Source organism: Dama dama, chromosome 27, assembly GCF_033118175.1.
Source record: "Dama dama isolate Ldn47 chromosome 27, ASM3311817v1, whole genome shotgun sequence".
Taxonomy (NCBI): Eukaryota; Metazoa; Chordata; class Mammalia; order Artiodactyla; family Cervidae; genus Dama; species Dama dama.
Window position 1 is genome coordinate 45,826,375 of NC_083707.1, and position 16,306 is coordinate 45,842,680.

Here is a 16,306-nt window from a genome sequence, read left to right on the forward strand (position 1 = left end):
TTAAGTCAGTCAATTTTTTTTTCATTTATTTTTATTATTTGGAGGCTAATTACTTTACAATATTGTAGTGGTTTTTGCCATGCACTGACATGAATCAGCCATGGATTTACATGTGTTCCCCATCCTGAATCCCCCTCCCACCTCTCTCCCCATCCCACAAACCTTGATGTTAAACTCAGGACAAGTGATTTAAATTCTGTGAGCCTGTGTGTGTTAGCCACTCAGTCACGTCTGACCCTTTGTGATGCCATAGACTGTGTGTGGCCCACCAGGCTCCTCTGTCCGTGGAATTCTCCAGGCAAGAATACTGGAGTGGATAAGCCATTCCCTTCTCCAGGGGACCTTCCCAACCCAGGGTTGGAACCCAGGTCTCCTGCATTGCAGGCAGATTCTGCTTGCTTCTCTGCAAAATGGGAATAATGGCATTAACCTCATAGGACTTTTGTGATGGTTAAATGACTGACACGGATCCAGGGCTCAGCGCAGTGCCCAGCACACAGGGTGAATGCCCAGCCATTCGTCCAATTCCAATAATTATCATAACTATCACTATTACTGTTATTACCACCATCAGGGATTGTAGCCCATTTGCATAAAGAGCTCACAGATACACTAGTGTGATTCCTTTCGCTCTGTACCAGGCTCTCAGTCTACCCTCTTATGATTCATTTTTCCCCTTCAGCGTAACCCGAGGAATTTTTACCAGGAAGAAAATGTTGGTGGCACATTTGCCTGAACCTCAAAACTCTGGCCATGAACCTGGGCTTGTAGTTTTCCTCCAGCCCCCAGATACACACACTGAGCCGCAGGGGACACTGGGAAGGAGGGAATCCCCGGGGAGCGAGGAGATGGTGCTGCGGTTTGGCTGGTGTCCAGTGGGTGGAGCCAGAGAGTTACTGGCGTCCTCCCTGACAAGGGCTATCAGCTCGTCCAGGCAGGCAGGAGGCCCCACTGACGTCTGCACAGCTTTCTGTGGGGTTTTCATTTTTCAAAATTGCGTGCTCCTAGAAGCACACCACAGTTCATGTCACTTCTGTTCGTGATCTCAGAAAAGGCCACAAGATTGAAATTTAAGGGAAAAAATGAAGAGAGGGATTTTTCACTTGAATTTTAGATACCTCTGCTATAGAAAGTTTGCCTCCTGAATTTTAAAGGCAGCAGAGTTTGTCCTGGGATTCTCACCTGGAAAGAGGGGCATTCCAGGCCAACATTTATATTTTTATTTCCCTCCTCAATGGGGAAAAGGGCAGGTTGGCCTCCAGAAAATTATTGTGGACCCTAGTTCTCCCCACGCTCATCCCACACTCATCCCACACTCCACGGGACTTTTCTGGTTTCCGACACCTGTGCAGAAACCACGTCAAGTCTAAGGGAACATTCCACCCAGGAGCTACCACTTAACTCCCAAGTCTGCAGCGCAGCAACCTATCTGTAGGTTTTCAGTTGAAGTGACACTCTGTTGATCCTTGTCAGTTACACGTCTTCCCCAGAACATCCCAGGGTGAGGGCAGGCTCCAGAGGAAACTGCAAGGGGAAGACAACCACGAGCTCGAGCAGGATTGTTGCTGGACAAAGACCTGGGAAGCCCCAGAAACGATGGCAAAGTTGCTGGCACCAAGTCAAGAACAGAGACAGACAGACAGACGGTCCAGGGCAGGGGGCGCGCTCCTCGGCAGTGCTTTGGCCCTGGGCCTGAAGTGGGAGGAGACAGCCAGATGCACAGATATGCAGAGTGGGTCCTGAGTATAAAAGCACTGGGTCCCTCCCCCAGCACCCTCCTCCGAAGCACCTCCCTTTTAATAGAGCCCAGCAGGCTTTATCAGCCAGTGCCTTCTGCCGGGGAAGCCAGCTGCTATGTGAGTACTCCCCATGTCTGTTCATTTGCAACTGTTCATGGTGGGAGGGCTGTCTCCTTAGACCTCTCTAATTTTTCTCTTTTTAACGGAGATCTATGTTTCAGATGATTGGAACTGAGTAAAAGCACAAAATTAGAGTTCTGGTAGACTAGCAAGCCATTTACCCAACTCACAGGCTTCTTCCTGGATGCTTGAGAGCAGTGTCTTGGTTCATGATTTCTGCAGCAGGGAGGATCGGCCCCAGAGCTCTGAGTGCAAGAGGGTTTCAGCGAGGAGTCCACTTGAGGTGCTAAAGGACCCTGAGCTCACTGAGGCTGCATAGGAGTTTGAGGCTGTGTCCTTGAAATAAGTAAAATTGGAGATCTATCAGTACGACTCAAAAAAAAAAAGTGGGTATTGGGAATGGCCCTTTCCAAGTATGGTTTTCCAGATCATCCTGCATGTACCGTCACGCTGGACGGAGGACACTGGAACACCCTTTGGGAGGACAAGTCACACTGCAAGCACAAATTTGGCAACTTCTTTTCAGCTACACTTTCTGTCGTGGAATTCAGACCTCAAGGCTTCAAAGGGAGGGTGTTCCGAGCAGAAAGTGTTTTAATCAGGAGACAGGATACCTGACAGCATTTTCTTTGTTTCCCATTACAGTTTTAGAGAAGGCTGAGCACTTCCCACAGCTTAGATTCAAAAACTGCCTAACCTAACGAGTTCTGTAAGTATCACATAAATGTCAATGCTGAAGTCTCATAATTATGATAGAGCATGAATGTTTATATGCTTTCTTCCATGTCTATGTCCTAAACTTTGTATTATTTTTAAAAGTGATACTTGAGGCATAGAAATTAAAGACTCTCCGAGCTCTCTACTTATACAAATTTCTAATATATGCTGACAATAGAATGAGTTGTATTTCCTGTAAGAAACGTTGCTGAACTGAAATCTTGATATTTCAGAATGATGAGTCCTGCTTTGTGGCGCTAAGTGATCTGGGCTACAAAAAGTACTTTCTGACTTATATTGTAAGCTCACTGGGTGTAGCTTCTAGAATATTCTCAGGATGTTAACTTCAACACACACAGGCCTTGTTGTGGATATGTCCGTGATACAAGGGAGTGAGACTTACACTTTGGGGCATGGTGAGAGGTTTGTTTGTCAGAAGAGTCACTGCTTCTGGCAAGGACATGGGGTGAAATAACCTTTGCTGTTGTTCAACACCCCCCTCCCCAGGGTTACCTCAGGGAGGCCATGAAGACAGGCTGTGTCCACTATGTCACAGCCCTAACACCCCCTTGGGGACTTCAGAGTGTATGGTTCCAGCCTGGAAGACAGAGAACCACCGGGGCTTACCTCTTCCATAAGGCTGATCTGCGGAGTGAACGTGGATGGTCCAAACTTTGGACTCCAGTTTTCTCCTCTATGAAATGAAGGCTTGAACGATATGCTCTCCCAACTTCTTCTCTCTCTTGGCTCTTAGAAAATATCAATGTTGAGCTCAAGGATGTCATTCTCCGAGACATGTTTGATATTGGTGATGGGGAAACATGACTGGGGAATGTGACAGTCCTGCCTGTCTCTTCTCTCTTTCTTTCATTCTTTCTTTCTTTTTGTCTTTTAAACTAAATATGAGAGCCCTATTATTGGGTTTCTTAATGTTGCTCTTTGTCAAGCAAAAGTATGCATAATGCAACCCACCTGTTTGGTGTTAGCCAGATTGTTTAACCATGGATAAACATACACACACACACACACACACACACACACACGCACGCACGCACAACTTTTTCCAAAGACATGTCAGTAAAGTTGTCCACAATTATGAATTTTTCTGAAACACTCTAGCAGACTGTTAAGTTTTCAGATTTCAAACCAAGACAATGGAAGAAAATAATTAAAGAGGAAGAAAAAAATAAATACCAAACATATGACTTTTCTGGAACTTCTATAGGAAAAATGCTATCCTTGGACGTAATGGAAGTTTTTTTCTATTTTTTTTTTTAAGGGAAACAAAAAGTTGCCACACCTGTTGAATATAACTATGAATTGTTTATTATTAACAAGCTGATGTCCAATTTCTAACAATTCTTATTCAGATAGAAGGAAAATAATGCCATTTAGCAATCTCTTAGACTGGGCTTTTGCTATGCAAGTGTGGCTAGCATCTTTTTACAGAAAATAGAACCTGGACCAGGTCTTCCCCTTCTCACATTTGTAAAGATCAAGGTTGAAGGAAATTGTGGCTCCATCCCCCGAGATGGAGCCCTAACAGTTCACCTGAAGTGTTTCAGAGCCTGAAGCCCACCACTCCCTCTGGAGCAGGCTTCAGACCTGTCAGCTTCCTGCCAGTGGAGAAAGACAGCAGCACAAGACCCGTACATGGGTCGCTGTGCGGGATGGTTTGCCAGTTTTTTCTTCTGTTTTAAGCAAAGTAAAATGAACGTTCAGTGTCTGCAGTCAGCTCATCGTCTCTGCTGATGGAGCCCTAACTGATGGAGAAGTCTGCCTTCTTTCTTGAGGTCTCCTATCCCCAGGAACCCCCTAGGAGAGCTCAACCCTGCATTTTACATCACAGGCAGGGCACGATTTCTGCTGATTCACGTATTTTTGCCCTTTGTCGTGTATGGAAAGAAAGGAAGGATGAATGGACGGTCTTTGATTGGCGCTGCTGATGATGCCTATCCTGGTCCTCTTTGGAGGGGCCCTTTTGGAAAAAAAACTGGTGAGGCAGCATACAGAGGCTCCCCCTGGCTAACCTTGGCCCTGGTCCAGGGGCCGGCAGAACAGGTATGCTACCTTTGTACAGCTTCTGTCTCTGTGACTCTGCTGTGTCTTTTCTGAACCGAGCCTGGGAAGTGGGATCCTCGTGCTCTGCTGAGCGGTGCAGCTTGGGCTGAGCCTGATGCACAGGGGTCTTGGTCCAGAAACTCACACGACACTCGTCTTGCTTTAGATGTTGGACCTTTGTGCTGCAGATTTTTGACAACCATAGAAAAGCTAAGAAAAAGTATTTTGGGGATTTTTATTTATCTTGCTTCTATTTTATAGAGTTCGTTCCTTACATTTTCTTGTCCTGTCTTTTCAGTTGTAATTTAATGACCCACTTAGATTCAAGAAGTTTGAACTTAGTTCCTGCTTCATCATTTTGTGTTGCCTACCCAATTAGGATACGTAGACTTTTAAAATTCCCTAAAGAAATACAAAGAGTGTAGCATGATTAAATCCTAGGGTGAACCACAACTGTTAACTTACTGGTTTCTCATGACCAGTTCTCATGCCTGAGTTCTGGAACGAGTAATCAGGCTTCCCAGAGTTCTATAGTGTTCAGTCCAGAATAAATGATTCCCGGGGGAATCAACTCATGAGAAGGTCTGTCCCTCTATTACATGGTAGCCCTACCACCCACCCCAATATATGGATGCTAGAAAGATAAAGCATAGCAAGTCTTCTGCATGCTGGGCTGAAGATTCAGATCAATGGTTCAATATTTATCCAACTTCAGGTGGCTGGGCAGGGAACTCTGGCCAGTCCGGTTCTCAGTCGTGCCTGGCCAGTTAGAATATCAGGTTTCGTATCCGTATCTCCAAAATCTCTGAGATGATGATGATGTATTGAAAACCCTCTAAAATAAATAAATAAATGCTGGGAATTTTGAGAACACGAATTTGTCCACCCTGGGATAACCCATGTACCTAATTGCTTCCGTACTTGATGGAAAATGCCCACTTTAATGTTTTCGTTCAGGGCTGCCTCTGTAGAGCTGCATCTACCCAGTTACAGAAACTCAAGGCAGTTTCTTGTCATTGCCTGGACTGGAGCCTGATGCCTCTCATAGGATGTGTGGCTTTGAGAATGTGGTCACGATAGCTAAGGAAAGGGCTTACCAAGCCATATCTTCAGTTACAATATTTAAAGAGAGATAAATGAAAATCAATGATAGCTATCAGTTAGATTATGAAATAAAACCCAAATTTTTTATAATTTCTTAATAATTCAAAAGGTTTTCATTGCTTTAACTTCAGGCCAGCTGAGCTCCACATAGATGTAGTTTTGGTTCCTGACCTCCAGCAGTTTTCATTTTAAGAATCTCTTAATGCAAAGGTTCATTGGAAGTCTCACAAATGCAGGTTTCTATCACTATTTCGCCAAACCAAAATGACCTTGGTCTAGAATGCATTGCAGAAACAGCTTCTACTTTATGGAATTACTGACCATCGTTTAAAAGCAGAATGGTTATTTGGCAGTGAAATAATACAATTGAAGTATAACTGTGACTCAATAAAAAATGAGTTACATTGACTTTTGTACTGGGATTAATAGAAGCCAAAACTGAAATCAGAAATGCAAAAAATATAAACTTTAAAAGTCATAGATTTTATTGTCTGTTAATTGGGCTTTAATAGCTTTTCATTGGGTATGGTAAACAGAAGAACAGTGGCACCCAAAATAGGCGTGAGAAACCCTTATTCACAGCCTGGTTGCAGGGAGAAGACGAGTTGGTTTAACTGCATGGGTTTTGGGTATTTCCCTGGTCATGTCTTATGTGCCTGTGGCTTCAACATTCCACACTTGTGCCTCCTGGGGTCTGATGGTTTGGGTGTTCCCCTCCTGTCACTGGCCTGGCTGGGCTCTTTGCTTTTCTTGCAGACTCAAAGTGGTTTTGCCATGGTCTCTCTCCTTTTGCCTACCTCTGGGATGACGTCGTTGGTACTCTTTTATACTACCATCAGCACCATGAAACCTTCACTTTTGTCTACAGGGTATAATATTCTGATGATGCTGATTCTTTGTTATTGCACATGCAACATGAGAAGTGAAGAGTCTTGTGAAGCACAAGTCACGGTCATGCTGTTAGTACTTCCCTGAGGCGTGCTTACCATGAGTATGCCCTGTACAGTCTTACAGTGTACCGTTCTTAACATGTAATCCTTTGGTTTTCAGCAGCTAGCCCACTTCCACTTTTCCCGTTTTCTACATCCTTGTGGAAGATTATTTTGCTAGTCTTTTTTTTCTAGTTTAGATTTAGTAAATTATATTTTTAAATGATATAGCCCAAATTCTCAATATTTTAGTGAACATACTAAATATATAATGTATATATTATGTATATAAATATATAGTCCCATATTTATGTTGATTTGCATATTTCATTTATTTAATGATTTTGCTTAAACACTTAAATAAACACTTAAGTGATATTTAAACACTTAAATAACAAATTTCAAAAATAAAAAAATATATGAGGCAGCTGCCTGATGTGAGGACGTAGTCTCTGAGCTGGAGAGTGAACACTGTGGTGGCAGGGCAGGGTGCAGTTCTTAGGCTATGTCAATACACACACAAACATTTCTTCTCTTTCAAACTTTTAAAACAAAGCCTGTTTTTGTAAAATAAAAGTTGCATCTAAAATGGCTGCTTGTCTTAGAAAGTAGCTGGTTGGTCTGTATTAGCGAGCATCATTTTGTAACCTGACATCTGGCTCCTTTCATTGGAGCAAAAAGCTTAAGTACTTGATTGTGGCTATTTCTGTATCATTTTCTGACTCATTATGTTGAAATTAACTATTTTTCATTCTTTCCCACTAGACTGAGCTCTTTGAGTGTAGGATATAGATACTCAATAAATATTCATTGAGCTAGAAACTGAACCTTATGAAATTAAAGACCAGAACCTTCTCATGGTGACATTAAAAACAGCGATGACAAAAGTAGTATGGGGCTTGGGTTTTGATAATAATCTTCCTGACAATATTTCAAGAGGAAAATGGTGCTTTCTTAGTTTCGTGGGATTGTCATGATCTAGATGAAGTGCCTTCAAACTCATCCTGTGTGGCTACTGTGGTCAGGTCCCACACTGGCCAGTCCAAAGGGTTCTACATTAAGATGTTCATGAGCTCCATCCTTTCCTCAAGGAGCCAGAAGAGACATCCATGGATGACAACCCCACTGCAGTTAAATTGGACCAGGGTGGAAATCAGGCTCCACAAGGTCGAGGCAGAAGACGCTTCCCCAAGGCACTTGGCTATATCACTGGTGACATGAAAGAATTTGCCAACTGGCTTAAAGGTATTTACGTCACCTTGGAGAAGTGGCATTGGGGGAAATGGTCTGCTGGTTCTTCTAGTCAAATCTTTAGTTATATTCCCCTATCTTCTATCACGTTACTCTCCATTTTTTTAAACTTTTTATCTTCTAACCTGAGAACTTCTTCCATTTTTTTCTTTTTAATGGAGACAGTGATCCTGTTCATGTCAGAGGATGGCACCTAGTTCCACCTTGTAATTTTGGTACTTAAAAACTGAAATTTTACTCTTAGTAATTCATTCCTTTGGCTTACGGGTCTAAACATCTAAGCACACTAAATAAGTCCATTCAGTGCTTTCTGGAACTGGGGTTCTAGTATGGACATTGTGGACTGAGCAGAAAGAGGATCTGGGGGTCACTAAAGCAGATCTGGATGTTTTCAGGGATCTGGGGCTCACTAAAGGGGAAAGAGTTCAGGGAAGAAGTTTCAAGGAATATCCAAAGTTAGCCTCACCTTGTTCAGAAGGGATTTTGCTCAGGATAGGCTTGGGAAGGAGACTCAGGAAGGAGCCCCATTTGCCCCACCATTTCCTTGCATCTGCTCATCTCATCTCTTCCAGATAAACCCCAGGCTCTCCAGTTCGTCGACTGGGTTCTTCGGGGGATATCCCAAGTTGTGTTTGTCAGCAACCCCATCAGTGGAATCCTGATTCTGGTGGGACTCCTGGTCCAGAATCCCTGGTGTGCCCTCAATGGCTGTGTGGGAACAGTGGTCTCCACCCTGACAGCACTGTTACTTAGTCAGGACAGGTAAGCATGTCCCTCCAAGCCTCTGCTTCTTGCTTCAGAGAACACAGGAGCCAACTGGTGACTCTGGGCAATAGTGATAAAGCCCCACCCTCGCCTGGAGAATCAACCTTTATTCCACAGAATGCTTTATATTTGCCTTTAGTCAGCAGTCAGGAAATCATTTATAGCCTCTTATTCACAGTACCCGAATAAGCAGCCAGATCCTTTTGGGCAATACTTGCTACCAGAACTAAGCTATAAGTAATTCTTATAAATAATAACTAAGCTATAAGACCCTACAGTCCAAAGGGAGTCTACTTTAATGATCGATCAGTTATTTATTATCAGCATTTTATTTATTTGGGCAAAAAAATGCATATGAATTCAGGAAAAGTTTTAGTGGCTTAATAATTCCACTAAACCCATTATATCTTAGTTCCATGCTTAGTTTAGCAAATTTATTCTTCCTAGACAGTGAAAAGCTTAGTTCAACTTCCAGAGAGATAAATTTTAGTCCCCAGTTATGAAAAGGTACCGTTTTGACCAGGAGTAGAAACTTAACCCATAGGACAACATTTGGAAGTGATGTTAAATGCTGGGAAGAAAGGGACCCAAGAAAAAATTAGATGCTAAAGATGCATATAGTTAAACGGAATAGTTTGCCAAGTAAAAGGGACTTTTTTTTTTTAATAATTTGGAAATGTATATCTGGAAACAACAAAAGGGAAGAACAAGAAGATGAAAATATATTCTAAGTTGGAAGACTTGTGTTGATAAAATCAAGGACACTGTGGAACTGAATTTACATTTCAAGAATCTTACACCTCTCAGCAAGAAAATCAGACTTAGGGAAGAGTTTCAAATAAAAGCTCTATTCAAGTCAAAGACCCTAATGATTCAAAAGAAATAATAACTTTGGGAAGGAAAGGCTAAAAGGAAACAGACTGTTGGCTTGCTGATTTCCTTTTCTCTACTCCTTAGCTATGATGCCTCTGTAGGGGTTGTTCTATATGCACATTTGTATTTTATCCATGTATATTTTACTGTTTCATGCTTTTATTAGTATTTGGTTTCTAGAGACTTTGCAATAAAACCCTAAATACAATCTCTTTTTCAAATGTAAATATTACCTGGAAGTTACAAGTGGTATTTATGGGCACGTTCAGCCAACCCAGGAGGTGTCTAAGCTGTGCCTCTTGCCCACAGGTCCGCCATTGCAGCAGGGCTCCAGGGCTACAACGCTACCCTGGTGGGGATCCTCATGACTATCTATTCAGACAAGGGAAACTATTTCTGGTGGCTGTTATTCCCTGTATCTGCTATGTCCATGACTTGGTAAGTTGTACCTGGTTTTCAAAATGCCTTTTTGGAAAAAAATGTATAAGGGACAGGAGGGAATGGGGGAAGTTATTATTTAGTGAGTACAGGGTTTCTGTTTTGTAAGATGAGAAATATTCCGTGAATGGATGGTGGTGATGGTTGTATAACAGTGTGAACATACTTCATACCATTAAACTGAATGCTTTAAAATGGTTTAAGTGGTAAATTTTATGTTATATATAAGGCAATTTCTAGAAAATTATCTTTTTTATTTAGATTCAGGATATATCTATTGCAAACAGGAAGCTTTCAAACATACTGATGCATGTGGCTTCCCCTCACACCTCATCACCCTCCTCCTACAGCAACATTCTGATGTAATTGGTTTGGGGAGTTTCCAGGACACTGGGAGTTTTGAAGGCTCCCGGGGGATTCTAAAGTACAACCAAAGTTGAGAACCACTCCCCAGCATCAGGAGTCCTCGAACAGGCACACTATAAAGACCACCTGCAGGGCTGGTTAAAACATGGACTGCTGCTCCCTCCCTGAGGCTTCCTGATTCAGTCCGTCTGGGATGGGGCCTGAGAATCTGCATCTCAACAAGTTCCCAGGTGGTGCTGACGTGGCTGATCCAGGGACCACACTCTGAGAACCACTGTCCCTATGTAACCCCCCCTTACCCACCTGCCCCTGTCCCCCTCAAAGCAATTCTTTACTAAATTCTATTCCTTTTTTAACCCTAAACCCTTCAAACTAGTTTCTATATTGACACTGTCTTAAAGCATTTTTTTTAAGCAAGCACTTCCTTCTTACTATGATATAGTCCAAATATAAAATGCTAGCATCCACACACATGAGACGTCTGGCTACATAGACGCAGCCAACCATGGACAGTGTGCCCCCCGCCCGGCTGCAGCCACAGGTGTGTGAAGGAGAACCCGCTGGCACAGCCAACCCCTCAGGAGAAACTTCCCACCCATTCTGAAGACCAGGGTCAAGGGCCGGAGGTATCACTGCACAGGGTCACCCATACCCCCTCCCCCGAGTTCAGGAAACCTGGGGTTCTAACTTCAAAGTGATGGCTCCTTGACTGGGTCCACAAGTGAGGGAACAAAAAGGACCCAGAGACCATCTAATCCAATATCCCAGTTTACAGGCAAGGAAGCTGAGGGTACCTCCTTGCCCAAGGTCACACAGTTCAACTTCTCAAGGACTTAAAACTCTGCCCTCCTGAGTTTACACTTTTTCCTTCAGGACTAAGTTCGAGATTGAGGTTGCCTCTGGTGAGGATGGAAGGGCACGTGGTCAAGTAGTTTACACAAGGGGCTTTAACTCTTTAGACAATATTCTTTTCATATGTCTTAAATGCTTCAAAAATATTTTTAAACCTAGATTTATAACTCATTGTGAGCAACCCCAGAGCATAATTTTCCACAAGCCAAATAAGCTGAGAGTTGACTTTTTACTTTAGGTAAGAATTATTCTATGATAGGATTTATACCAGGTGTGTTTGGGGTTGGGTTTTGTTTTTTTTTCCCTGTCAAAAGTTTGCCAACTCAACACTTTAGGGACTTATTTGCTAATGAAAAAAGCCTCTCTATAGTATAGATATTCAATTTGTCAGTATGGCTTATTACATGCCTATTCTTCCATTCTATTGTTTTTAGTCCAATTTTCTCAAGTGCATTGAGCTCCGTGTTCAGCAAATGGGACCTCCCTGTCTTCACTCTGCCCTTCAATATGGCATTGTCAATGTACCTTTCTGCCACGGGACATTACAATCCATTTTTCCCAAGCACCTTGATCACACCTGTCACCTCAGTTCCCAATGTCACCTGGCCTGACCTCAGTGCCCTGCAGGTAAAATACACTATCTTCTTATATCCCATTTCCACCTCCCCTGGGCTCTGGAAGACACCTCCTGGTTAATTGTTGATGGACATCAGACCTTACAGAGGCTCAGCTCTGGAGTAGCCTTGCCACTTTCTCTTGCCATCTAAAAGCCTATTTGTTCTACTCCAAATCTTTGGGTTCTAAGGGATTTTTTTTAAAGGACTACATGGTCAAAACTAACTTTTCCTCCTCTTTTCCTAACACCTGCAGTGCTAACTCCAGAGTATAGCTCCACTGGAATCCAGACACTTTGTTCCAAACTTTGCCCTTATTTCGGGGGAGCGGGTGTGTCCAATGGGGGCCAGCCCTTGAAGCAGGGGCCTGCAGGCTGGGGTTCTGTCCTCCCTGACCTACCTTCCCCAATCAAAAGAACTGGTTGCTCACTGTTAGATCCCATCGCAGAACCTCTCTATTTTGCTTTTTCTGATGGTGGATCTCCTAGAATATGTATGGTAATTCAGATTTCTTGAGCTTTAGGGGCATCAGAATCATTGTTTTTTAAATATTAATACAAGTTCCATCTCAGACTCCCTAAATCATAATCATTGGGGTGGAGTCTAGGAATCTGTTTTAACAAGTTCCCCAAATAGTGATGTGGGTGAGAGTTTGAGAACCACTCTCCTGGGATGTATGCTGTTTATCTCACTATAAATATGTATAAGGATAGCACTATTTTGAAAAGCCTGGTTGACCCAGATCAAATTCCAGCTCTTTGTATTGGTGTTTATTTAATAAATTTGTCTAAGTTTTCTCAAGTATTAAAAAATAAAGACAACACTTGAAATCAGAAAAAGACCAACCTTACATTTTTTAGTGTCAAGAGACTGTCTTTCCTGCTATCAGGTTATTAAACCCCTTTTTGCTGTCCTCTTTGCTGGGCAGTCAAAGCATGAGGAGTTCAAATAGCCTTTTCTTTAGTTTTTTGTACAGAAAATTAATGGCAGTATTTGGGAATAACTCAGAAGGAAAATTAAAAATTTATCAGGACTACCCATGGAAAAAATATGATCAGTTGAACTATCCAAAACTGCCCAATACAGAAGCTATTAACCTTACGTAGATATTTTAATTTAAACCATTTGTTAGCTTGATTCAAACCTTGTGCCTTCTTCCTAAGCACTCCCATTCTGTGAACACATATCTGAGTTCAGAACTCAGCCAGAAAGCTATAATTATGACATTTAAATATATTTTTGAGTTCTAAGGACTAACAGTTGATGAAAACTGGAACAAGCTATCTTGGTTTCAATTAATACATGCTCTCTAAAAAAAAAAAAAAAAATTAAAAAAAAATAAAAGAATTTTAATTAGTTTTTAAAATACAATAGAAATAAATAAATTTTTAAAAATAAAAACTTTAATTAATGAATGTTCTCATTAGCAACAGAAATGTAAATGTTGTCCTGATTCATGAACCTGCCAATAATTGCTTCTGAGCTGTTGATGAAATAATCTGACTTTGGGTCAGCAGGGAGGGCTGGTGTATCTCTGGGGATAAAGCGACTGAGATTTTTCTGTAGAGCAAGAGAGAATTATAAATGTTAGTAATTCTGATCTTGAAAGATAAGATATGCTAAATCTAAAATGACATTGCATTGTATTTGTGGGTGTCCTATGGGTTTCTGTCCAGTCGTTTTTATGGCCATGTTTTCTAAATCGTTTCTGCAGTTGCTGAAGTCCCTGCCTGTGGGTGTGGGTCAGATATATGGCTGTGATAATCCATGGACAGGGGCCATCTTCCTAGGTGCCATCCTCCTCTCCTCCCCACTCATGTGCCTGCACGCTGCGATCGGGTCCTTGCTGGGGATAATAGCAGGTGAGTGTAAGACTTGCTCCCAGATACTGAGCATTGCCTCTGCCACGTTACTGTCTCAGGCATCTTCTACATTCCAGACCTTTCTTGAAGGTCTGCTTCCAAGGGACCAATGGGAGTTCTCAGATGTCTTTCCCACCCCCAGGCTCCTTCCAAAACATCCTGTCTTTAGTCCAAAGCTCTGACCCCTCCTGTCTTCCCTAATAGGACTCAGTCTTTCAGCTCCATTTGAGAACATCTACGCTGGACTCTGGGGTTTCAACAGCTCTCTAGCTTGCATTGCAATTGGAGGAACGTTCATGGCACTCACCTGGCAAACCCACCTCCTGGCTCTTGCCTGTGGTGAGTATTCCCTGAACTTGTGAAAAGTTGCTCGTGACTGTGGTATCAAAATCCAGGACAAACAATAAGAAAGGACTCTGTGAGAAACTAGAGCTGGAGTTCTAGTTTGAGCCCCTGATACCTGCTGAGTATGTGTGACCAGGGCAACTGGCCTCCCCTCTCAGGGAGGACCCGGGTCTGCTCTGCCTACCTCATTGCTCATGTTGAAGACTGGAGAGCCTGCTGAGTCATATTAACCATTTTACAATATGTATTTGGTGGGGGATAGAAACAACTTGTCCTGTGTTCTTCATACTAATGGTTTGACCCAAGAAACTGAAAGGCAACAAGCTAAATATAGTCAGTTCTCCTGGTAAGTCAGGTGGTATTAATGGGCCCTTAGAGAATCACATTAATATGGCTGTTCTCAAACTGGAGCAAACATCAGAATTTCTTGGAAGCCTGGTTAAAACCCAGATTGCTGGGGCCCAGCCCCGGTCCCGGACTCATTGTTTGTTAGAGCTGGCCGAGGAGGCAGGGGAGGAGCTTGCATTTTTAACAAGGTGCCAGGTGGTGCTGAAGCTATTCCTCTGGGGACCACATTTTGCGACCTGTAATATTAATCCCTTCTGAGCTCCAGGCCAGACTCAGCCTGTCAGAGCTAGAAGGGGTTCTGGAGAGTTCCATAGCATCCTCCTCGTTTTACTGTTGGAGTTCTAAGGGCAGAGAAAGGGATACACTGACAGGCATCCATTAGGGTAGATGTAAACCCAGAGTCCATACTTGCTAACAACTTCCAGAGTTACTCCCACTACACTACTCTCCCTCTCTTCAGTATCATTCAAACCGTTAGGTAAAAGCAGACCTCAAGTGCTTTAGATTTGAAAAGCTAATGCATTTCCCAGGCCATTGCAAGGAGAGGCTTATTCACCCCATAGCTTCCACCATCCCTAATTCAACACAAGTTAAAAGTATGTAAGATAATATGCTAGAATGAAAGGAATGATGCTTCCTGGAGGACAAAGGGGTGGAGGGATATTGGAACAGGCAAGAATTTCTGTAATCTCATGGAAATACTTGACAAGATTTAGTTTATCACCAAACTAATCAATCATTAGTTGGATGAATGATGACTTATCACCATTTATCCAATAATGGCTGGATTTATCACCATTAATCAATCCAGCCGTTAACGTGGTGGGCCGTGTGTCAGGCAGGATTTGGAGTGAGTTCTTGCATTGGGCAGGATGTGGGATAGGACCAAGGATTTCTAAGGCTTTATTCAATTTTGATTATCTGATGCTGTAGAGCAAGATTAACAAAACTCAGGTAGCTCTGGAGTTGCCATTCACATGTTATTTTGTAAATTTCTTTATAGTTTCACGACTGTAACTATATGTTACAGTTCACCTACAAGCCCTGTCAAAACCTTTTGCTCACTTGTTTACAAGCTTAGGGCAAAGGAGAAAAGTAGAGACAGATTATGTGACTTCCTGAGCTCACCTGGGATAAACTCTTTATTCTGAGATGGGTCTGAGGTTTCAAACCTTTATCTCAGGGGCAAACTGTTATTTTTTCTCTATTGGTAGTAGTGGAAAATATGTACTAAACATTCATAGTACAATCCAGACAGTACTAGGAAGAGCTAGGGGTTCTGAAGCTTTAGATCCTAGGTGGTTCCTGGGTACAGACAGCAGAAGCCAGGCAAGTAAGAAAGAGAAGCCCATGGGGACCACATGATGCAGAACCAAGAGACTCAAAGGCCAGGAGTCCCTGGGGGAAACAATACAATTCAGAATCATCCAAAAGCACCTCCTAGAAAGGGTGGCTTTTCTGTAAGTCCTAAAAAGTAAGAGGAGGAATTCTAGTTGTTGCAAAGCATGGTCTGGGCCAGTGTATGGACAGCCTGAGCACATCCTTAAAGATCAAGCAAAAACTGTCTTGGTCACAGAAGTTGCTGATAAGGTCTATGAAGGTCTTTTCACAGATCATGGAAAAGGAGAAGACAAAGATGTTTACAAATGTGTTTCCCCAAAGCTGAGATATTGTCATTGTTTTCTCTCTGTAATTTTATAGTAGTATAGGACTGTTGTACAAAACAAACAAAATTCAATCAATACAGAAGAGTATAAAGCAGAAGGTGAAAACACTTCATCCTACTCCCTAGATAGAAATTTCCTGCCTCCTTCTTATAAGGACCTCATGATTACATTGTATCTACTTGGCTAAGGATAATCCCCTATCTCAAAATCTTTAACTTAATCATAGCCACAAAGTCTCTTTTGCCATGTAAGGTA

The 16,306-nt window shown here is 42.4% G+C and overlaps 1 protein-coding gene across 3 annotated transcripts in view; it reads left to right on the forward strand.

Annotated features, from left to right (window-relative positions):
• Positions 1 to 16,306, forward strand: part of SLC14A1 (solute carrier family 14 member 1 (Kidd blood group)) — a 53,415-nt gene that overhangs the window by 30,925 nt on the left and 6,184 nt on the right. The window contains exons 1-8 of one of the 3 annotated variants that reach the window (XM_061130835.1): positions 1,787 to 1,856; positions 2,505 to 2,568; positions 7,762 to 7,915; positions 8,494 to 8,683; positions 9,869 to 9,997; positions 11,650 to 11,842; positions 13,544 to 13,691; positions 13,896 to 14,030. In XM_061130835.1, the coding sequence (XP_060986818.1) occupies positions 7,780 to 7,915; positions 8,494 to 8,683; positions 9,869 to 9,997; positions 11,650 to 11,842; positions 13,544 to 13,691; positions 13,896 to 14,030 (931 nt within the window). In that variant the 5' untranslated portion in view covers positions 1,787 to 1,856; positions 2,505 to 2,568; positions 7,762 to 7,779. Of the gene's footprint in view, positions 1 to 1,786; positions 1,857 to 2,504; positions 2,569 to 3,840; positions 4,638 to 7,761; positions 7,916 to 8,493; positions 8,684 to 9,868; positions 9,998 to 11,649; positions 11,843 to 13,543; positions 13,692 to 13,895; positions 14,031 to 16,306 lie in introns of those variants that run through there. The other 2 variants (XM_061130836.1, XM_061130834.1) reach the window with 2 other exon arrangements.